The sequence below is a fragment of the Blennius ocellaris genome, assembly GCF_963422515.1.
Source record: "Blennius ocellaris genome assembly, chromosome: 16".
NCBI lineage: Eukaryota > Metazoa > Chordata > Actinopteri > Blenniiformes > Blenniidae > Blennius > Blennius ocellaris.
This window is the reverse complement of record NC_137665.1, coordinates 1965265-1988775: the sequence shown is the minus strand read 5'-3', so window position 1 is coordinate 1988775 and position 23511 is coordinate 1965265. Positions and strand designations below refer to the sequence as shown.

The following is a 23511-nucleotide window of genomic DNA, read 5'->3' as shown; positions in this document are numbered from 1 at the left end:
TGTATTATTCTTTAATATTCTTTAGTGCAAAGTGGAGAAAATGTGATGGCTAAGTTGCTCATGACGATGAATAAAATCTGATCTTTTCAAACATTTGAAACAAAATGAAGATTCGTTCATATTTGATTTAGTGCCGATGATCCTAATTAGTTTATAGCCAAAGTGTGGAAAAATGAACAAAACACAGTAAATTTGGGCTGTTATGTCTGCCAGTTGCTTATAGTAAAGCAATAGTCACTGATATTCTGACTGTGATGAATTTTGGTGAGGCAAAGTTCGTTTTGAACGACTTTACATTTAATCATTTCTAACTGTCCACATGAATTATGTAAAATTTTGCATTGTTATACTCTGAAGCAGTCTTTATATTTTTGAGTTTGGGCCTTGATTCGGTCTCAGCTTCTTAAAAGTCTTTGCATATCATTAATCTTGGCTTACTCTGCTCTTTTTTCCCCCACTCTGTGCTCTCGACTACAACAAATAACTGTCCAAAAATAATTATATTGCACTTTATTCACCTCTATTTTTTAATGAACTCATAATAAAGTTCGCGATTTTCATTTTTGTCATTTTAATGAGGCTTAACGTTACAAACAATTGGCATTGGAGGGTTTAGTTTATGCCGTTTTTCAGACTCGCCTGCAGGGGGCGCTGGTGCTCAAATACTGAACTCCATCGGCGAAGAAGAAGAAGAAGAAGCGAGGAAGGAGGAGGAGAAGAAGAAGAAGAAGAAGAAGAAAATAAGTTGCAGGTCCTCCGCGAGCCGTCAGAACGGAATCATGGCTTTGAGAGCAGCTTTGAGGAACAACTGCGCTTTGACAGGTAAAAGTGAGATTAAATCGACGATATCCGGAGGTTTTCCTCCTTGTTTTCGTGTCTCGGTTGAAGCTTTTAGCTTCGTGCTACTGAACAAAGTGGAACAAAGGTCAGACGACGCTGCTGCTTTAACTTCACCCGAAGAAAAAGAAGGAAACCTTCACGATTATTTCACAATTGTGAACAAAATCTCGACACATAAGTAGATGTTTATTGAACGAAATCATTTCAGGTGTCTTATAACTAAAAATATGCATCCTAACTACGTATATGTACAGAAAAAATTGTACAAACGTGCAGCTTCACCTCCAAGAGTTAGTATTTAAACCTTTTACACTAAATAGCAGCTGTTGTGGCTTCATCTTTTGTCAGGGATTAAACGTATATAGGAGAAAGTTCTTCATTCATATACTCCAGTGTAACTAGTATTGCATCGATTCCTTCATGTTCATGCAATACTGAGTTATTTCAATGTCAAAATCTCACGTATGCAGGTCAATCTGAGGTACAAAAGTCCTTTCAGGTGCCATACATCCTTGCACTTCGTGTGTTTGGTCACAGCGAGGCCTCCAATAATGAGAAGGACATTTTTTTTTTTGTGGCCCTCAATAATTTATTTTTGTTAAATAATTCCATGCATGTAAAGTCTACATTCCCCCCCGGAAACTATTAAAGCTACAGTTTGTTTTGAAAGCGTATTGCATATAGAGGAATCCGTGTCTGTGCTCTTTATCCTGAAAAACCCAGCCGAGATTCCCTGAAGAGTTGGAAGGAGGAGTCGTGTCACAGACTCAAACAGAGTCTTTTGACCAGGCGTGTCCAGCGTCCTTCTGGTTCCTCATGAAGCCAGACGACCAGCTGCTCGTTGCCGTCGGCAGTGTGGAAGCAGGGAGACGTGCAAAAGTGTGGCAGGGCACCGGAGTTCCACACATGAGCTCTTGACCTTATCTGATGGGGGTTTTTTTTTTTCTTCTAGTTTGAATGAAGAAAGTCACTCGTTTGCATCCTGTGTGTCTCCGCAGGTCTTTTCTCTCGTCTCTCCTCCTGCAGCCGTCGCCATGTCCGGGTCTGCGTGTCTCCCGTCCTCGTCGCTCAGCAGAGGAACAATTCCACTTCGCAGAAGATTAAAGTTGATTTTGACCAGAGCACAGGTGAAGCTTTTTTTTTTATCCACCCAGCTTGTAGCTTCTCTGATAAATTTTTCTCTCATGACTTCTTATGATACTTCCAGGCCTCGTTACCTGCAGATGATGATTTACAGACACTTTGTTTTCCTTCATTTGTTAATTAGTTTCCACCGCGAGTTCAACTTGAGACTTGTCTTTTAAAAAAATGTGTAATTTATCAAACATACTGGTATTTGTATTTGTTTATATGTTCGTGCAAGACCTCTTATAGCTGGGTTTTTTTTTACTAATGTGGTTTAATATAACTGCAGCATGAAACCAACCACTTTTGTGTGTCTGAACAAAAACTGCCCACGTCTTTCATGCTGACCTCTCGCTTCCAGTTGTGTATGAATTGAAGCTCTCCGTTCTGCAGGAGTGGCGGTGATGCACATGCAGAGTCCTCCGGTAAACAGCCTCAGCTTGGATTTCCTCACGGAGTTCTGCATCTCTGTGGAGAAGCTGGAGCTGGACAAGAGCTGCAGGGGCCTCATCATCACCTCGGTAACCCCCGTGGGAATGACCCGCCGGTTATTATTCCCGCGATATTTCTGCGGTTTTCAAAGCCTTTGCGTGTTTTCTGAGCCGACGACTGGATCAGCACTTGCAAGCCGTTTACCCTGCGTTGTGTCGACGGCGTGCAGAGCCAGCCCAGGGTGTTCTCCGCCGGCCTGGACATCCTGGAGATGTACGGGACGAGTCCGGAGCGCTGCGGCGAGTTCTGGAGGGCCGTGCAGGAGATGTGGCTGAAAGTCTACGGCTCCAACTTGGTCACCATAGCAGCAATCAATGTATGTACACACACACAAATCAAATCAAAATGTATTTGTACAGCCCTTTACAATAACCCAGTGGAACCCAAAGTGCTTTCCAACAAAGCTATAAAAACAATACATTAAGAAACTAATACATGAAAACAATAAATAAAACACAGGTCTGACTGGTGGAGGAGCGACGGTGCTGCAGGTTGTTGGAAGCTCCAGAGATTCATATAAAAACAGAGCATACAGAATAAATACTCTGCCCTAGACAGAGTTAGAAGCCAACCTTAAAAAGTGGGTTTTCAGCTTTGATTTAAAAAGGCGGAGATCAGTGGTGGTGTGAATGTCGGGGGGACAGTTGGTTCCTCAGTCTGGGAGCAGCGACGCCCCACGGCTTATATCTCCACCTCGGAACGTCTAGAAGAAGCTGAGCTGAAGAACGCAGGGCCCTGCCAGCGTCACTGGAGTTACAATATCAGACAAGAGGGACCCTGGCCGTTGATGGCATTAAAAACAAACAAGTTTAAAAGCGATTCTGAAGCCAGTGGAGAGACGACGGCACCGGGGGAACGTGTTCACGTCTGGATGAGTGTTGGATATCTGGCAGCGACGTTCTGCACTAGTGAAAGACTGGCTGAGGCCGACGTAAAGGCATTACAGTCCAGTCTGGAGCTAATAAAAGCAGGTGTTGCCTTCTCAAGATCCTGAAACGGCTTCACTTTGGCCAGGAGACGGAGCTGATAGAAGCTCTGACAACACAACTAGTCTGTTTATCAAATTTAAGCCCGTTGTCAAACGTTACCCCAAGATTTTTAACAAGTGGTTTAAAATAGGGGGCCAGACACACACACACACACTGTAACGTCCAGTGTGGCTCCGCCCACAGGGCTCCAGCCCGGCGGGAGGCTGCCTGATGTCAATGACCTGTGACTACAGGATAATGGCGGACAACCCTCGTTTCAGCATCGGCCTGAACGAGACGCAGCTCGGCATCGTGGCGCCGTTTTGGTAACGATTTACCGCCTTTAAAACGAGCAGGGGTTGTTTTTTCCCCCCCACACACACACACACACACACGATGCGTCACAGTGCGGCCGCTTCCCCCTGCAGGTTTAAAGACACCATGGTGAACACGGTGGGCCACCGGCACACGGAGGCGGCGCTGCAGCTGGGGCTGCTGTACAACCCGGCCGAGGCCCTGAAGGTGGGACTGGTGGACCTGCTGGTTCCCGAAGACCAGGTCCTCGGCAGCGCCGTGCAGACCATGGCCAAGTGGCTGGCTATTCCAGGTAGGGGGGGGGGGGGTTTGAACGCACTAAAATAAACTACAATAGGTTCCGTTTGCAATTTTTTAAATTACTACTTCCTGTTTTATCTCATGATCACGGCGCCTCAAGCTCTTTAAAATAACCTCCGATGATAGAAACTCCCACAGTTGGATATAGTTTTTGCTGCCAAAGTGCTGAACTTGTTCCGTCGTGGCGACAGAGTGACAGTAATTCTTTCCAGACGGACTTTTTCCCCCCTGAACACAATAAATTCTCTGTTTGACTCCAGCTTCAGTCATTAAAGTTGCATCGTCACGTCTGCATACAGGAACGGCAGGTTTTGAAGCATTTTCTGCTTCCCCCCCCCCCATAATATTCAAAATGCAAAAGACCATTTCCCCCTCTCAACCTGCCATCTGCTTCCAAAAGTACATTCAGCGTCAGTTTGTCGTGGTTAAGATTTGCTGGATTATCCAGAGATGTGCAGCTGACGTCCGACTGGTCGGCTTTGCAGAACACGCCCGGCAGATCACCAAGTCCATGATGAGGAAGGCGACCATCGACAAGCTGGTGTCCAACCGCGAGGCCGACATCCAGCACTTTGTCAAGTTCATCACCAAGGACTCCATTCAGAAGTCGCTGCGCACGTATCTGGAGATGCTGAAGAAGAGGAAGGCCTAGAGGACACACACACACACACACACACACACACACTAACAAACAGTGTTGGTCTCAATCTGTCTGCAGTTTCTCCTCGTTCTAATTGGACAGCTCCTCTCTGAGGGGGCGGGGCTTAGCGAATGATCGTTTGGGTGCTGTTCTAATCACAAGGGCCCGCTCCTCCTCGCCCAGCTGTACTTTTTTTGGCACTTTAACAACTGACTTGGTGCTCTTGAGCAGCGCGTTCGTCGTTTCTGTCGGGTTTTCTATTTGTGTGAAAATGTGCGTAGAATCAATCTCATCGGGATTAAACGTTATGATTAAACAGTTGCGTGTTTCTTGGTTATTGCTACTTTAATATTTTGAGCCACAGGCTTTTCTTCCTTCTGAAGTACGAACTAAATCAGGTTGCAAGTCATAAAATGTCTGTTCAGTCGATTGTTCAGGGTACTTTTACTCCACGTACTTGTACTTTCCCACTCGTTAGTTTTTACGAGGACGATTCAATTCGAGGCTGAAATGAAATCAAAACGCACTGGAGCTGCAGAAGGTATTTTAAACAAGTGTAGAGTTCTTTTGAAAATAATTTAATGCCAAAGCATCGTATTTATTCTTCATTTAATGCAATTTTATCTCAATGTAGTTTTACATAAAGTCCAGTCAGGTTGTCAACTGTTTTTTTTTTTTAATAAGTAAACAGCATTTTTACTTTTCTTCCCTTCTAACCACATGGTTCAAACACAGACTTGCCAAAAAATCCATTCCGTTCCAAACGTCAAATATAAATCCGACCTGGTTCCTTTACGTTGGTGGGAAATAATGAATCAAAGAGGCAGACGAGGCAAGTTGTTTATTGTAGATCAAACCTTTATTTATTCTACATCTGGATCTAAACACCCCCTCCCCAAAAAAAAAAAAATCATCTGATGTGCCAAAACATAACAATAAAGCCGAAAATGGAAAACTCTCAAATATATCAAATGGAGACGCGGCTTCTCAGGTCCGTTCCGGATTCTTATTTTGGTTGAATGTTTGGATCTAATTTTAACTTTATGAAATCAGACACCGTCTCTGTTCTCATCTATGATCCCTCCCGTCCCACTGAAGGGTCCTGGACCCCCCAGCAGAAGACATTCTGGACAATCAATGTTTTGTTTTAGTTTTAGTTTTTCAAAAAGTCACTGGAAAATTGTATTTTTACTGCTTCCCGACCTTTCATCCAGATATTCCATAAACGTAGCAGAGCAGTTCCTCTTCCCTGCTCCAAAGTGACGACTAAGGAGGTTGATTAGTTTATTTTAGTCTGGTGCTTGGTGGATCCTGATGAGTCCCGGGGTGGGGTTGACCCTGGAGGCTGGTGGGAAGCTGGTCTGGACTCAGGCCAGCCGGACCTCCACAGGGAAATGGTCGCTGACGGCGATGGCCTGGAAGACGCATAAATAATATTTGACTACATTCCCCCTGTGGGACAGTCAATTGTTATATAATCGTTTTTCCACAGATGAATTTAAAAAAGAAAGAAAAATGGAAAATTTGACATTTTGATGGTAATTAAAAAAAAAAAAACCCAAACTAATTTATGACCATAAACGTGTTTTTGTTTTTTTTAGACGTACTTATTATATTTAAAGAAAGAAAAGTTGGTACCAGACTGTGGCTGAGTCCCAGGTCCGTCATGTAGTCGTAGACCTGGGCGGTGCCCTGCTCCACCCCCCGCAGCATGTCGCTGGTCACCACGATCCTGCAGGCCACGCCACGCTCAAAATGAACAATTGAAGCCCGTCCCTACACCACCTCCCCCCACTCCACCCCCCAACACCCCCACCTGTCGTAGGGGCAGTCGGTGTGAGACACCGTGGTGTCGGCGTCGTCGGGGATCAGCCAGTGGAACGTCTTGTCGGTGTGGATCCCGATCTGCTGCCAGTCGGCGCCCGACACGTACCTGCAGCCCGCGTTGAAGTCGCCCAGCAGCACCAGGTCCTGCACGGAGGGCAAAGCTCCCACTTTCATTTATTTTTTTTATTTTTTTTTTATTTCTTCAATGCATTCCATGAAGTGTTTTGCGGCCTTCTGAGGAGGGTTGTTCATTCACGTTGGTTTTCCAGCGAGCGCGCACGTCCACCACCACGTCGGACAGCGCGGCGAGCTCCTCCACGGCCGCGTCCGGAGACGTGTGCTGGGGGATCAGGGTGAAGCTGCTCACCGCTGCAGAACCAGAACCAGAACCAGGAGAGGAGAGGAGGGAGTGAAGACGGAGGTTCTGGAAGACCCACAACCCACAGCCCACGACCGCAGAGCAAGTTCAAGGTATAACGACGTGTCCGTTATGATGATTCTGCCATAAACAAGTTGTTAATCCAATATGGTGTCCACTCAGAAAACTCAGAATTCGGAGTTTAAAAGTCAGAATTCTGAGTTAAAAGTCAGAATTCTGAGAAGAAAAGTCAGAGTTCGGAGTTTAAAAGTCAGAATTCTGAGAAGAAAAGTCAGAATTCTGAGGTTAAAAGTCAAAATTCTGAGGTTAAAAGTCAGAATTCAGACTTTAAAGTCAAAATTCAGACTTTAAAAGTCAAAATTCTGAGTTTAAAAGTCAAAATTCTGAGTTTAAAAGTCAAAATTCTGAGAAAAAAAGTCAGAATTCTGAGTTTAAAAGTCAAAATTCTGAGTTTAAGTCAGAATTCTGAGTTGAAAAGTCAAAATTCTGAGAAAAAAGGTCATAACTCAGGGTTTTCCCCCCCAGTGGCCCTAATCCTCTTCCAGACACACTAGACTAGAGAGGAAAGTCATTTATTGAGGGATTCTGTAGAAACTTTTTATAATTTATTGAACTGGTCATTCTGCAAATCTAATATTGATTAATGCTTAAAAAAATCAAATAAAAAAAAATCAAAGTAAAACCAGGAACAGTCGCGCGTCGAAACGATTTCCAAGTCCTACCGGTGTGTTTGGAGGAGAACATGACGAGGAACGGTTCTCTGATGAAGGCGTCCGTTCCACAAGGCTCACAGCCGTCGTCATACGTGTAGTTTTTGACCACGGAGACGAGCTGCGGCCTGACGGAGGAGAAACACTGCATCATCCTCATCATCCTCATCATCATCCTCATCATCCATCATCATCCTCATCATCCATCATCATCCTCATCATCCTCATCATCCATCATCATCCATCTCATCCATCATCATCCTCATCATCCTCATCATCCTCATCATCCATCATCATCCATTATCATCCTCATCATCCTCATCATCCATCATCATCCATCTCATCCATCATCATCCTCATCATCCTCATCATCCATCATCATCCATCATCATCCTTATCATCGTCATCATCCATCATCATCCTCATCATCATCATCCTCATCATCCATCATCATCCATCATCATCCTTATCATCGTCATCATCCATCATCATCCTCATCCTCATCTTCCATCATCATCCTCATCATCCATCCGGAGGAGAAAACACTGCATCATCTCATCATGTTAGTCCTCAGGAATCACTACGTCCTGGAGCGGCTCCAGACTGATCATCAACCTCCATCCCTCCCTCAATCTCCACCTCTCCATCAACCTCCACCCCTCCCTCAACCTCCACCTCTCCATCAACCTCCACCCCTCCCTCAACCTCCACCCCTCCCTCAACCTCCACCTCTCCATCAACCTCTACCCCTCCATCAACCTCCACCTCTCCATCAACCTCCACCCCTCCATCAACCTCCATCCCTGCATCAACCTCCACCCCACCATCAACCTCCATCCCTGCATCAACCGCCACCCCTCTATCAACCTCCATCCCTGCATCAACCTCCACCCCTCCATCAACCTCCATCCCTGCATCAACCTCCACCCCTCTATCAACCTCCATCCCTGCATCAACCTCCACCCCTCTATCAACCTCCACCCCTCCATCAACCTCCACCCCTCCATCAACCTCCACCTCTCCAATAACCTTCACCCCTCCATCAACCTCCATCCCTGCATCAACCTCCACCCCACCATCAACCTCCATCCCTGCATCAACCTCCACCCCTCTATCAACCTCCATCCCTGCATCAACCTCCACCCCTCCATCAACCTCCATCCCTGCATCAACCTCCACCCCTCTATCAACCTCCATCCCTGCATCAACCTCCACCCCTCTATCAACCTCCATCCCTGCATCAACCTCCACCCCTCCATCAACCTCCACCCCTCCATCAACCTCCACCCCTCCATCAACCTCCACCCCTGCATCAACCTCCACCCCTCCATCAACCTCCAACCCTGCATCAACCTCCACACCTGCATCAACCTCCACCCCTCCATCAACCTCCAACCCTGCATCAACCTCCACCCCTCCATCAACCTCCATCCCTCCATCAACCTCCACACCTGCATCAACCTCCACCCCTCCATCAACCTCCAACCCTGCATCAACCTCCATCCCTGCATCAACCTCCACCCCTCCATCAACCTCCAACCCTGCATCAACCTCCAACCCTGCATCAACCTCCATCCCTGCATCAACCTCCACCCCTGCATCAGTTAATTTGTTCTCTTCCTGCACGAAACGTCTCGTCCGACACGTCACTTCTGCTGCAGCCTCGGTAAAACTGAGCTGTTCTCACGGGACGACTGCTGCAGAACCATGTTTCAAGTCTAAATGACCTAATTAATCTTTACGTGGTTGATGAAAAACACATGAAAGGCCGTATTTTACGTGGTAAATTGAAACACGACTAAATTAACTGTACATACTGGATCTACAACGTCACATAGACCAGTGCTTTTATACCTTTTTTGAGCCAAGGAACACTTTTTTGTTTGGAAAAACCTGGAGGCACACCACCACCACCACCACCCGAAAGTGTTAAAATGTGAAACTCTGTAGCCTCTATTAACAATATAAAGTCTTTCTCATCAAAGTTTTATCAACAGGAATCCAGTAAATCCAGAAAGCAAGGACTTTTTTTAATAGTGCCTCCGTCAGTGTGAAACCTGGACCTGATGGATGAAGAGCTGAGATCCTGGTTTTCAAAAACTTCTCCATCACTGTCACTGACACAGTACTTTGATACAAGATGGTAGCAGGAGGTGGAGATGAACCACACTGACGTCTGTCACTTTACATTTCACCGGCAAAGTTCTGTGCTGCCCTCTAGTGGCGAAGAGTATTTATACATGTTTACTCTGCAACACACTGTCGCTGTGAGAGCAAATGTTTTTTTAGAAAAAAATGTGAACTTGGATAATTTCCCATGTCACACCTGACTGTATCTCGCGGAAACACCAGTGGTTGTAAAACACTGATATAGAAGATGGTGTTCTTCTTGTCGTTCTTTCATCGTACCTGTAGAGGAAGAGATATCGCTCCGTGTACGAGCTGCGACCCAGCGGCTCGCTGGCGATGAAGCTGAACTGAGGAGATCCTCTGCAGCAACACGCAAATACAAATTAGCGGGGGGGGGGGGGGGGTTCTCCATTATTATTATTACGTCATAATGACGTAGCGAGTGTGCGGACTAACTTGTTGACGTGCTCCATGAGTTTGTTGGTGGCCGACAGGTCGGTGTCTCGTACCTCCTGGATGAGGACGACGTCGTACCGATGGACGATCTGCAACGATTAATTAGATTATTTAAAGAATTCAGGAGTCTCGCGTGTGTCACGTAGAACGTCGCCTCATAATATAAGTACGTTTTAAAAGAAATGGTTGAAATATTTGAATGAATGAATGAAATTATTTTTTTTTTAACATGAACATGATTATTAGTAACAAAACATATTTTAGCAGAAAATAAGAAAATTAAAAGTCTCAGCATGTTAAAAAAAAAAAAAAGAAGGAAGAATCTAACTTGTGTTTGCCTTCCCCATTTTACACATCTAACTTTGAAACGGCGACTGTTTACTGTCAAGATGTCATCATTTCTCCTTATTGAGAAAAACGTAATCAATTGAGGTACATTAGTCTGAAAATAAATAAAAAAACAACAACATATAAACAAAAATCAGACTGTATGGCGATTCAAGTCAACCTCTTGAAGAGGAAATGAGGCATTTTGATTATTTCCCACGTTGGTTAAGTTTCGACAAATCAGTATAAAAGGTTGTCAGACTTGGCTGATGATGTTCATCAGGGTGGCGTTGGACGCCTTCTTGTCCCCGAACGACTTGATGTTGAAGGCGCCGAGCAGCAGAGGCGTGGACAGGTGGAGGAGAGGCAGGAGGAGGCTCAGGCTGCACAGGCCACGCATCCCGGCTCACAAGGAAACGACAAATAACAACAGAAACTCCTCATTTCAGCTCATTGCAATTAAGATTTAGGGTCTTTTTTGCTGATTTTGCAATATCAGTGAGATGATTTTAGAACCTTTTCCTAGTTCAAAGCCACAACTTCTCTTGATTGGAGGTTTGTTTTGTGTTTTTTGAGAGAAATACTTAACTTTTTTGAACAGTTACTCATCGTAATCCACATGGAAAGAACCTATGTGAACATATATGTTTTAATATAGGTTTTTAATATAGGTGACATATATAAAATTGGCCGTTTTCCTATATTATATGTACATATATGTGTACACATATACGTGTATACAGGCACCTATATAGGTACACATATGCACGTATATATGTGTGCATATATGTTCTTCTTGTATAGTTGTTTTTTAGTTAGTTCTTAGTTTTTGCCTTGATAATGTATGACAGTTGCCAAAGTGAGATATGGGCTATATATATGTGGAAATAAAGAAGCAGTACAGGAGACCTATATGGCCTGTATATTCACATATATGCACCTCAATTTTGCATATATGTTGTCATATTTATGCATATGTGTGCATATAAACTGCATATAGGTTTCATATAAGCACATATATGACAATATGTGACTCATATAGGTTCTTCAGGAAAAACTCCTGATGTCAACTTCATATAATTGATTTTACTTAAGGTTTGCCAACTCTAATCATTTTACGGTCACACTCAGCGGGTCCAATGATTTGAACACCTTTAGGTTGCCAAAGTTATATGAAAAATAAAACTGGAATAAGACACTTTTCTATACCTGTGAAACGTTCATTTGATTTAAAGACGACTGGTTTTATATGTTGACGAGTGCGAGGCTTTTTGTATTTTTTCCTCAATGATTTAGCAGATTGGAGACTGATGAGAGGATTTATGGGGGGAAAAAGGCTCGAAATCAGCTTTGTTCCATTTTCTCAAATGTTTATCTGCTTTGTTCAATATCAAGTATTAGGATTATTTGCTATTGTATTCAGGCGTTTATCATCGTTTTCTTCTGTCTGCAGCATTTTTACATTTGGGATTTGCACGTTTTCCCTCAGTTAAGTTATATAATGTTTTTTACTCTAATTTGATTTTAAATGTTAATCTCTTATTCTCCCACTCATTGTTCATTGGAGTTGTCTAAAGATGAATAAAGCAGGTAGAAATATTGAATAGACACCCTCTTGTTTCTACTCACTTTTAGATCTTTTCTGGTTTTACGACCAGCTCGAGAGCCTAAAACCAGTAAATTGAAGGTTTTGGTCGTATCTCGTTTGTCAAACGGTCAACGGCAGTTTTTCAGGTTTTTAATTTGCTTAAAGTGACGCTGATGCTTGGTCACCGTCGCGACGAAACAAACTCTGAAGAGAAGAAGCATTCTGAATAATGACTTTTCTGTCATCTTCAAAAAGAATAAAGATCAAGCGTATCTTGTTTAATGAAGTTTGAACTTGGTTTCCTATAATTACCGCAAGATTGTGTTAAGATCTGTTGTTTCCTACGAATTCAGTCTAAAATGTCCTTTCATTGCTGCAAGAAAAAGATTCTAAAGGATCATTTCACTTTCTCTTTCATCAGAAGTTGCAATAAAAAGTCGTTTTCCTTCCCTCGGCTTCACTCTGGGAATGAGATATGGAAATAACAGCTGCTCCACTGAACGTGTGAAAACCTCGGCCCTACTGGAACTTTTTCCAGCTCTGAATCCAGCTTTTCTTGTTACATTTGACTCTTTTTGTTGGCCACGATTCAACCGCTGGACGTGGATAAACTATCAAGACGGTGTGGAAGCGATTTCTGGAGGAAAAAAACTGGCAGTAGTTTGTAACAATCTATGTTATTGTGACATAAAATGCAACTTTCTGTGGTTAAAAAGTGATGAATAAGTGGATTAATTCAGAATCGGCTCCAGTAATAAACTACCTGTCAAACAGCTCTGCTCAGTTCGCTGATTAATGAAGAGAATTTAAAAGTATAAACATATCTACCTGCTTCTTTCTGTCACCGAGGGGGGAAAAAGGTTTGTCGTGGAGTGGAAACAAAAGCTCTGTTGTGGAAATCCAGGCTTCCGTGTGAGGTTTTTATTTACCTGACGGTGCTTGTGACTCCACCTGGACGGGGAGGAGGAGGAGGAGGAGGAGGAGGAGGACGAGGACGAGGACGAGAGGGGCTGTTCACTGAGGAAGTCACACCTCGGGTGCTTTTGGATTCAGTGAAACTGGTTTCAACTGATACCTGCAGCTCCCAACACCTTTTTGTTGTTGTTCTTTATCGAATAAAACACAAGTTTCTCCAAATGTTGTTTGGTCAGAAGTCCTTTAATTCTCGCAGTATTTTTCAGATGGTATGGAGCTGATTTTATGATTGTGGGTGTGGACGTTCAGGTCAGAGTCCATAATAACACCCAGATCTCCAGTTTGATTAACTGCAGGTTCATGAACGTGTTGTGTTCACACTTTATTGTGCTATAAATAGTTCTAGATATCGTTATTTGCGGTCGCTCGTCCACCGCAGAAGCCATTTGTAGCCTGAGCAGCATCAGTGAGAAGGTAGCAGGTGGAACAAACACTTGATAAAAACAGTGGATTAAAGGTCGTGTGTGAGAAAACCTTTTTTTCTTTTATTTTCTTTATATGTGCGAGTGTGAAATCCACAAGTGATGCCATAACGCCTTAACACATTCAGCGATTAAACAATTTTTTCACAGTTCGATTAATTCAACTACAAATATAGCATTCATTTCAACACACACTACAAGCATCTTTGACCTGATTAGTTGAGCTCATACCATTAAGACTTTTTAAAATTATTTACAATACAATTATTGATACTGTATGTACATTTTCACGTATCACATTTTAATTGAAGGCCATTGAATATACTGTCTACAACTCAATTTTTATAACTGTAGGGATCCCCAAACACTTAGCAGGGCCTCGCATATCTTGTATTAAATTCTCATGGTTTGATGTTGATGAAAGTATTTCTGCTGGATCATAGACGACCTGCAGCTGAACCTTTTGTATAGAATGCTGCATTGTTATGGATCGCGGTCTGCTGCAGAATGTTGCATAAATGTCAGTCAAAAATATCATTCAGTAACACATCATGGTTAAAATGTTTAACTTGTACATGTTTATATCCGGTGTCTTTTGGCGGTTAAACTCAAGTTCATTCAGGTCTATGTTTATTTCCTAAAATATGGGTGTTTTTACTGACAAATATCGCATCATCCGACCAATTATTTGCTCGATCACAAATGCTGTGATCTGTAAATATATAAAGTATTAAAAAAAAAAGTGTGAAACTTGTCGCCGGAGTACTGCACACACGCTCCTTGGCCGCGAGATGGCGATAAAGCCTCGCCTCGTTTCTCAAGCCGCCGCAGACCCCGTAGTGACGTCACCGGCGCAGCCCGCCACAAACAGGAAGTAAACATCCAGCTGTGACCGTGGCTAACGCAGCTCGCCGAGTGACACTCTCCCGGGGAATGAAACGGCTTTGAGCGGCGGGAGCAGAGCGGGAGCGTCTAACATGCTGCGTCCGGAGTAGTTGTCTGCATCGAGTGACGCCCCGGGGTGGAGTGACTTGTGTCCCGCTTTCCTTCGGCTCGCGCGCTGAAACGAGGTGCGTTAGCTCCGCAGCCCGAGCTAGCGTTAGCTGCTGTTAGCCCGGAAGCTAATCGCCAGACAAATGTTGGGAGTGGGACAAGCTCACACACTTAAAGAGGGTTTTGTTTGTTTGTTTTTCCTGCTTGTTATTGAGTCTCTCGTAGCCGCGTTGGTGTTGAAATTGAGCGGATTGGCGGGTAAACGTGCAGACAGACTCGTGGTGTTATGAGTGCTAGCTTTGTCCCTGTTGGACACTTTTGACTTTATTACAGGATCATTGACAGAGTTCTCCTGTCGTGACTCTGATTTTGTTGTGATGTTTGACTCCTCTAATACAAGCTGACATATTTGGTTTGGCTTATTTCCACCCAAGTCCAATCAGGTTTCTGTCGCAATGGGTGTCACTCATTTACTAATCTGAACGCAATGAGATTCCCGTTAACGTGTTTTCTTCTTTTACACAATTTCCCCCATTCTGGTATTCTAGTTTTAAATCACTTGTCCTCAATTCAATAGAATGGAATATAAAAAGCCTTCCTTGTCTTTATACAGCAAACTTGGAGAGCCCCTCCCTGTCACAGTGCAAATTAATAGAAATAGTGTAACTGGGTCACGGTAGATGTTTTGAGTTTTCTTGGTGATGTGCAGAATCGATTGATTTTGTGTGAATTTAACCTATTTCTGAGTCTGTCTGTCTTTCCTCTGATGCGCCTGCCAGAGTTCAACAGGTCAAACAGTTGGAAACCAGGGTGTGACCCGTCTGGTGATGATTTGTGTTTTGCAGGAGCATCAGGGGTTGTAAACATTCTCCTGTGACGCTGTGGAATAATGCCTTTAGTTGCTGCATTTATTATTTTACCAGCAATTTGCCTCCACAGATTTGCGTTGTAATATTTCCTATGTATTATACATTGTACCCAACAACTTTACAGCCCCTCTGACCCCGTCTGTGCTTCTCTGTTTGTCCCCCCCCAGGTGTGAATGAGTGACGTGGTGCCTCCCACAGCTCTCAGTGAAGTCCAGCTCCGCTTCCTTTGCCACGATGACATAGATAACGTCAAGCTGCTCTGTGGCGACTGGTTCCCAATCGAGTACGGAATCCTATCTTCTTCACGCATCTTTTTAGTGGCGGGGGGGGGGGGGATTTGTGGAAAGTACAGACTGTCGTAAAGTTCCGTTGCACTTGGGAAGTAGCTTTCTCACCTTTGTTCTGGGCTTTTAAGTGTCTGGGCTGACACTTAAAATCTCTCTGTTTTGAAAATACATATATTTGTGGGTTCAGACTTTTAAGTGTCACAATCTACATTTATTATTCAGGTCTTGTCGAGATCAACCGTTGTGCTTCGGCACTATCCTCAGAGAAACACTGTCGACTTTCCTTTTCTGCCTCGACTAATTAACATTTATTTCCGTCGGCTTCTGTAAAACTGCTATTGTTTGTTATGCAATGGCAAAATGGCAGTTGTTTGAGGTGTACCGTCGATCAGGATAGGAATCCACCTGCAGTTTACTCAGATCTCCTCTGGTTTGAACATCGCGTCTCTGGGATTTGCTTCTTTGTACGACCAAGCGCGGAGCAAACTGGGTAAATGGCCTTGTTGTTGTTTTGGTTTTTTTGCGTCCAGGTACCCAGACTCATGGTATCAAGACATCACCTCCAACAAGAAGTTCTTCTCCCTCGCCGCCACCTTCAGAGGCGGCATCGTGGGAATGATTGTGGCCGAAATCAAAGGCCGGACCAAAGTACACAAAGAGGTGTGACGGCCGTCTCTCACAAAAACACGAACGTTCCACACCACCTTTTCTACAGATTGTTTGTACGTCACCAACAAATACATGTCGGAATAACTTGGCGACTTCAACTTACGGAGGCTTCAGGTTATTGCATTTCACCGTTTATCTTTGTCTCACCTGCAGTTCGTCGAGTGTAAACATACAATGAAATGTTTCCCAGCGGGATTGAGCCATTTATTTTTACATCTCTGCTTATTTTTGTGCACAATAATTTAAAATCATGCACGGCTGCAGCAATAGTAAACCTTTGAAAAACGCAAAAAGAAATTGAAGTAGCCGAGCTTTTCCTCAACCTCCGGGAACAGATGTTTGGATAATGGACGACGCTTAATGGCCACGTGTGCAGTTTGGAGCCGAAGATACTGGAACCGGGTTTAATTTGCGGTGCTGGTTTCTGAAATCTGTCCCTCCTGAGAGCAACTCGCTCACTCACTCACTCACTCACTCACAGGGTTTGCATCGTTGCCTCTCTGGGATACTTTGACTATGCAAAGCTGAAAGTTATGTAATGGACTTGGGGGGGGGGGGGGGGGGGGGGGGGGGGTTAAAAGAAACGGGTCATCGTGGCTCCAAAGTTTAAACAGTCGCCTCCGCTTGGGGAGAAATAAACTGGCCGGTTTAATGTTTGAACTCTGTGTGTGTTTAGGATGGAGACATCCTGGCCTCCAGCTTTCCTGTGGATACGCAGGTAGCCTACATCCTCAGCCTGGGCGTGGTCAAGGAGTTCAGGAAACACGGCATCGTACAGTGCCAACACACACACACACACACACACACACACGCGCACACACACAAACTGAGATTCAAATAGTAAAAGATTACCACAGTGTAAATAGAATTGATTTAAGAGTCTGTTCTCTCACCATTTATTGTGTTATAACGCAGGAAGTAAATGTCATGACTTTCATGGATTTTTTTTTTTTATTCACGGTAATAACGTACAAAAACTGTTTAAAAAAAAAAAAAAAGAAACTAAATAATATAGTCAGATCTTGCACAGTACCTACATAATAAGAAATGTGTTGGTAAGTACACTCGGAGTACCTTTAAAGCGTGAAGAATTGTTTAAATGAACAATAATATTCTAGTATTTACAAATAAGGAACTCGCTGACGTGTCATGATGAAGTAATAAATAATAATGACGTTTATTAGTTATTGATGATTGTTTTTATTTATTTATCAAGTTTTACAGAATGAAATAAGCTTTTCTTTCTCTCTCTCTTTCTCTCTTTATTTATTTCTCTCTATTTATTTATCTCTTTATTTATTTCTCTCTCTCTCTTTATTTATTTCTCTCTATTTATTTATCTCTTTATTTATTCTCTCTCTCTCTTTATTTATTTCTCTCTTTCTTTCTCTCTATTTCTTTCTCTCTATTTCTTTCTCTCTTTCTTTCTCTCTATTTCTTTCTCTCTTTATTTATTTCTCTCTCTTTCTCTCTTTCTCTTTCTCTCTTTATTTCTTTCTCTCTTTATTCTTCTTTCTCTCTCTTTCTTTCTCGCTTTCTCTTTCTCTCTTTCTTTATTTCTCTATCTTTTCCTTTCTCTCTTTTTTCTTTCTTTCTTCTCTTTCTCTCTTTCTCTCTCTCATTCTTTCTGTCTCTCTTTCTTTCTCTCTCTCTTTCTCTCTCTCTCTCTCATTCTTTCTTTCTCTCTTTCTTCTCTTTCTCTTTCTTTCTCTCTCTCATTCTTTCTTTCTCTCTCATTCTTTCTTTCTCTCTTTCTTTCTGTCTCTCTTTCTCTCTCTCATTCTTTCTTTCGGTCTCTCTTTCTTTCTCTCTTTCTTTCTCTCTCTCTCTCTTTCTCTCTCTCTTTCTTTCTCTCTCTCATTCTTTCTTTCTCTTTCTTTCTCTCTCTCATTCTTTCTTTCTCTTTCTTTCTCTCTCATTCTTTCTTTCTCTCTTTCTTCTCTTTATCTTTCTTTCTCTCTTTCATTCTTTCTTTCTCTTTCTCTCTCTCTTTCTCCCTCTCCCCCCCTCCCCTCCCCCCCCCAGGCTCTCTACTGCTGGACAGTTTGAAGGAGCACATCTCCACCACGGCCCCGGACCACTGTAGGCCATCTACCTGCACGTCCTCACCACCACAGCACTGCCATCCACTTCTATGAGAACAGGGACTTCCGGCAGCACACTACCTGCCCTACTACTACTCCATACGCGGCGTCCTGAAGGACGGCTTCACCTACGTGCTCTACATCACGGGGGCATCCGCCATGGACCATCTTATATCCTTTCACCGGGGCGCGGGGCGCCGAAGAGGGTTAGGATAATTAAAATTTGATGCAGGCCATGCGTTTAAACCCGAAATGACAAAAGGCAACAAAAAATGTCGACGTAATGAGGTTAAAGGTCTTTAATACGTTACGGTACATTTCATATTTAGTAAAGAGGAGAGACGCACGTCTGTGTGATCAATTCCTGAGTGATAATTATCAGTATGGAGTGGAAAACGTTGGGTTTTTACATGATTTACTGCACGAATACACTTTAATCCAGGGGCGTCAAAGTGATTTCAGTTGAGGAGCCACATCAACCTGATCTGACTCTGACCTCTGGAGGCCCAACAAGTCAAACGTCACATGTTAAACTGCAGATATGGACAAATATCAAAGTCTTTCCTTCTTTTGATCCTTTTGTAACTGCAGGAATTTGCCAGTCTATTCTGAAATATACATATTAAAGGAAATCAGATATTATATTTGCAAAAAAACCACCAAAAAAAACCCAGTATCTAGATATTGTATTTTTATTCAGGATTAAAACAAGTTGTCATCATCTGGAAACTGTTTTGAGTTTACGTGTCTAAAGTATCACTTCACATAAGTTGGACACCTTTATTGTGAAAGGCGCCGCGTCATGTGACCTCCACAGATCGCATTAATGTCGGGGGTCAAATTCTGACCGAGGGCGGTTTTCAATGTTGTTTTGGCCAATCTGGTGTTTTTAGATCAGCCTCTAGTCAGTTTTTATATTTATTTAAAATCACACGGCGGCCGGATCAGATCCTCTGGGGGCCGCTGCTGGCCCCCGGGCCGCATGTTTGACACCCCTGCTTTAAAGCAAGCTTTCTGTGGAGTGAGAGCGTCTTTAGTCTGCTGTGTTAAACAGGATTCGGCAGTTTCGGCCTATTTGTTAAAATAAACAGCATCTTGTTTGTTTGAACCCCAAAACATGGGTTCCTCAGACCAGGAACTTTATTCACCTTATTCCGGACGTTAGCGTGGGCGGCGCCATGCGCGGAATCACACTTCCGGTTGAGCTCCGCGCTACTTGATCATTTCAAGCTATCGGAGATGGCCGGCGTTAATTGCTATTGCGTCATAATAGCTGGAGGAAAAGGAAGCTAACTCCGTCGCAGCTTTGTTTTGAACATCAGAAGAAGACGTCTGAGTGTCGAGGTCCTTTGTTTACCTTTTGCATTTCTGTTCCTGCTCAATATTTCCCGACATAGACATGCTGCATAACTTTACAAAGCATGTTTTGTGTAGTTTTTAGTCACTGGTTTTGTTTAACAGACGCCTTAATTTCCTAAGCAAGACGCGGCTTAAGAATCGCTAGACCGGCTGGAAGCTAACTAGTTAGCAACATTAGCCTGTCGTCTTGTAAACACTGCCAACTCCGCGCTGCGGCACTACAGTGACAGCATGTCGCACTGGACACACTGATTTAGACTGTCGTCTGTAATAAAGTCAGCTCTAGATGGAATATTGTGTTTCCACACTGAAGAATCCTCCAGATCGTTGCTCTTTGCTCTCCTCGGTGAAGAGGAAGGGAGGCGATCTGACCGGCAGACGGGCTCTAGAAACACCTCAAAGTCCTTTTCAATCCATCAACGGAAGCAGTGCGTCGTTTACTCGTCGGTGTCCACGATCATAGCACATTTGGCGCAAAATAACCTCCCTCATGTGATATTTTAGATGCACGTCTTCCCAGTAGTTCGCCGTTGAAACGAACGCGATTTCGCTGGAACGGGAAGTGTGGGGACAGAAGTAAAAGTGGGCGGGGCGGAATAAGGTGAATACATTTACGTCGCGCGTGTCAGAGCAAACCCGTTCCTCCCGCCCCCTTTTCCTTGACCGCCTGTTCCCACCGACTACATCCAGCACATCGGCTCCACCCTGGCCAGCCTGAGCCCCTGCTCCATCCCCCAGCGGCTGTACCGCCAGGCGCAGTCCTTCCTGCGCTCGCTGCTGCCCTGGTCCAACATCGCCTCCAAGACCGGCATCCAGTACAGCAGAACAATGTGACGGCGGCGGCGCCGTGGCTCCGCCCTCGTCGCTCTCACTCCTCTCGTGTCTCTTTGCAGGAGCGCCGCCGCCCTCCTCAGTCTTCCCCTCGTGCACACCGGCATGCACAAACCGCACACTCGCATCCTCGCATCGGCTTTCTCCCACGCGCCGGGGCGGCGTAGGCGCCGGGACGGCGTAGGCGCCGGGACTCGGGGTCGTCGCGTGGCGGCGGCGGCGGCGGCGTTGAGCGCGCAAGGTTGTGTCGACGCTGGCAGGCGGTGCGACCGGGTGGAAACACAGGAAGGGGTTTTCTTTTCTTTTCTTTTCTGTTTTGTTTGTTTTTTTTAAACCAGACTGTGTAAACATACAGAACATCACACTGTCCCATAGTTACTCTGCACTTATTTACACACACACACACGCACACACACACGCACACGCACACACACACACACACACACACACTGGAAATGCTGAGCCCTGTGTTTGCTTCCTTCATCCTGTCCACCACTGTCAGAGACTATGTACACTGTTTGTATATTATATATACTAAGCTAATATATACAATTCTCTCAATATGTATGTCTATTCTATGCCGTTTAGTAGTCGGAAGAAAAACCTCATCCCCCCCCCCCCCCCCCTTTCTTTTTTTTTAAAGTATCGACTGAATCCTGAGTGAATTCTAGTTTGTAAAATAAACCCTCGAGAACCGTTTCCCTTAAAATGACCCGCGACTGTAACGATGAAAAGTTTAGAATAGAGCAACTATACACTTTAGAGAAATTAAACATTATATTGAAAAGGAAGTTTTATCAGTCACGCTTGACGTTGATCAAAGGCACAAAATGAGCATTTTTAACATCAACCAGTTCTTCCAGTGTAAATTAATTAAAAACAAAACAAAAAAAAGTTTGCATTTGACGCTATGATAAAGTAAAATGTTTTTGCACGTGCAGCATCAACACATTAATCCAATAGGGTGAAATATTGTCTGCCTACATAAATTACCTCCAGAAACATCTGTAATGCATTTTAGTCATTCCAGTGCTTTTTTTAAAATTCTTATTACTTTTCTTCAAACTTTGGAATCACAAATGCAACAATTGGATTTAAACTGTGAAATATGACAAATCAAAGATTTTTTTTAAATTTAAATGGTCATTTTCTACACTGCATCCATGTTTTTTTTTGTGGTTTTGTCATTTTTTTCGATTACAAGAATTCACTAAAAGCTAATTTTTCGTCGATCGGCCACAACGTGGAGGCTGTTTTGATGAATTAATATCTGCAAAGAACCTCTAAAAAGACCAGATCCATCAATTCATCCCCCCAAAATCTATTGTTTGCTGCTTTCTGCGAGAACTCGCATATCAGGCACCAACTTTACAAATAAAAATGGTGTTTTTGAGAAAATGTGTCCCTCTTTTCCACATTTTTATGGATTTTATTGATGGGCCGACACATTTTATCAAACTAAATTCAAATCTTCCTCACGCCCCAAACATGCTTTGTATATTTGACATTTAAACCAGTTACAAAATCATTTTCAAACATTTTGTTTGGCCCGAATAATCACAAGAACAAGGAGGCGAACTCGTGGAAGGACTGACGACTGTTTTAATTTACAGGGTTTTTTTTGTTTGTTTGTTTTTTCCTCACTGGCTGAAACGTCGCTCCTGTTTTCTTCTTTGTTTCTTTGCCGCTCTCCGTGTCCAGGTCCTAAAAAAACGAGTCGTCTTTTGTGATCCTCCGGCGAGGGAAACGCTCAGCAATGATCCAAACCTCAATCATCTTCCGTCTATTACGTCTGCGAGCGTTCGTAAAGACATACGCGAGTCCCAGAAGTCGGCGAGATCAAACGATAAACGGCGGTAATCCAAAACAGTCACTTTTATTGTATTTAGTTGCACTTGGTGAAGATTTCCACGCCTGATCCAGTTCGTCAGCCAGTAAAAGAAATATTAGATTTTATATATGAGGAGGAGGGTTGAACATAAAAGATGAAGGGTGTGGAAACAAAAAAAATGTGCTTTTGTTGTTTAAAAGTGAACATTTCTGACGTCGCCAGCACTGGACGGCGACTCCTGAGAAACATTCAACCCTTGTATATGCAATAAATTAACTTCATTCTGAGTGATTGTAAAAGCTGAGTCGGTGTCGCTTCCCTCCGTCTCGTCACTTCGTTCAAACACTGAGCCGCTCGGGTTGTATATTGTCGTAAACCTCGACCTTCGTCTCGTTCCCACAGTTTGACTCTTCAGTCTCCATGTTGTTTACGCACAATAAATCGAAGCCAGATTTTTTATTTTTTTTTTAGGGACTGTAGCACCCGGTTATGTAGTAATGTCATATATCCAGCAGTGTAATAACTTTCCAACAAGGTAATAAAACAAAAATACACAGAGGAAATTTCTACCTCTTTGTCGTCAGTGAAGGAAAGTGATAACTACGTTGTCCACAAAGCCTATTTATGATAAAGTACCTTTAAAAAAAACTGCAGTAAAATATTTTATCTTCAAGAAATGCTGACTTATTTATGCATTGTTGCACGTTTACCTGCATTTATTACACTTTAAATGGGTTTTAAGTGGTGCTTGGATCATGAAATCACCTGCAAATTAATATGAAATGATTGTTAAAATGTCATTTTATTGCCCATTGTCAGTTTCTACGGGGGGGAAAATTCACTTATCTGTGATAATCTGAGCTAAAAGTCCAGCAAACGGTTCAGATTAAATCACTCATCAGAGGTCCAGACCTGGATGCAGTTACACATCAAGAGATTGAATAACTTGTCAGAAAATAACTTTTTTTTTTTATTGCAAATGTGATTTATATCGTGGGAATATTCGATAGATCGCAAGATATTGGTCTTTATCATGTGTTCGATGTAAAAATAGACTGGAAAAACAACTAAACGAATTTTAATATGAAAATAAA

General features: G+C 43.3%; 3 protein-coding genes across 3 annotated transcripts; 2 read left to right on the top strand and 1 right to left on the bottom strand.

Annotated features, from left to right (window-relative positions):
• The first annotated feature begins 686 nt into the window (after window positions 1-686).
• Window positions 687-4996, top strand: eci1 (enoyl-CoA delta isomerase 1). The gene is made up of 7 exons (XM_080512144.1): window positions 687-822; window positions 1839-1967; window positions 2359-2486; window positions 2627-2773; window positions 3630-3751; window positions 3854-4032; window positions 4526-4996. Exons 1-7 carry the CDS (start codon window positions 780-782, stop codon window positions 4690-4692), a joined length of 915 nt encoding a protein of 304 aa, XP_080368270.1. The 5' UTR covers window positions 687-779; the 3' UTR covers window positions 4693-4996.
• A 987-nt stretch (window positions 4997-5983) lies between these two features.
• On the bottom strand, window positions 5984-10909 carry dnase1 (deoxyribonuclease I; the record flags this gene model as incomplete). The annotated part of the gene is made up of 8 exons (XM_080512145.1): window positions 5984-6095; window positions 6319-6412; window positions 6497-6651; window positions 6764-6876; window positions 7609-7724; window positions 10006-10086; window positions 10183-10271; window positions 10772-10909. The coding sequence occupies 8 exons, from the start codon at window positions 10907-10909 to the stop codon at window positions 6048-6050; spliced, it is 834 nt and encodes a 277-aa protein (XP_080368271.1). The 3' UTR covers window positions 5984-6047.
• A 3523-nt stretch (window positions 10910-14432) lies between these two features.
• naa60 (N-alpha-acetyltransferase 60, NatF catalytic subunit) lies at window positions 14433-23072 on the top strand. Its single transcript, XM_080512147.1, is given in 10 exon segments — window positions 14433-14564; window positions 15524-15639; window positions 16174-16303; window positions 16989-17085; window positions 18338-18393; window positions 18399-18423; window positions 18426-18467; window positions 18470-18542; window positions 18544-18567; window positions 20433-23072. Coding segments are annotated over 9 exon segments (714 nt in total). The 5' UTR covers window positions 14433-14564; window positions 15524-15529; the 3' UTR covers window positions 20590-23072.
• Window positions 23073-23511: the final 439 nt, after the last annotated feature.

Excerpts from the sequence above, each read along its gene's own strand:
- eci1 (XM_080512144.1), top strand. The coding sequence starts at position 780 with ATGGCTTTGAGAGCAGCTTTGAGGAACAACTGCGCTTTGACAG. Across the intron at positions 823-1,838 it reads GAACAACTGCGCTTTGACAG|GTCTTTTCTCTCGTCTCTCC; the intron begins GTAAAAGTGAGA and ends GTGTCTCCGCAG. Across the intron at positions 1,968-2,358 it reads TGATTTTGACCAGAGCACAG|GAGTGGCGGTGATGCACATG; the intron begins GTGAAGCTTTTT and ends TCCGTTCTGCAG.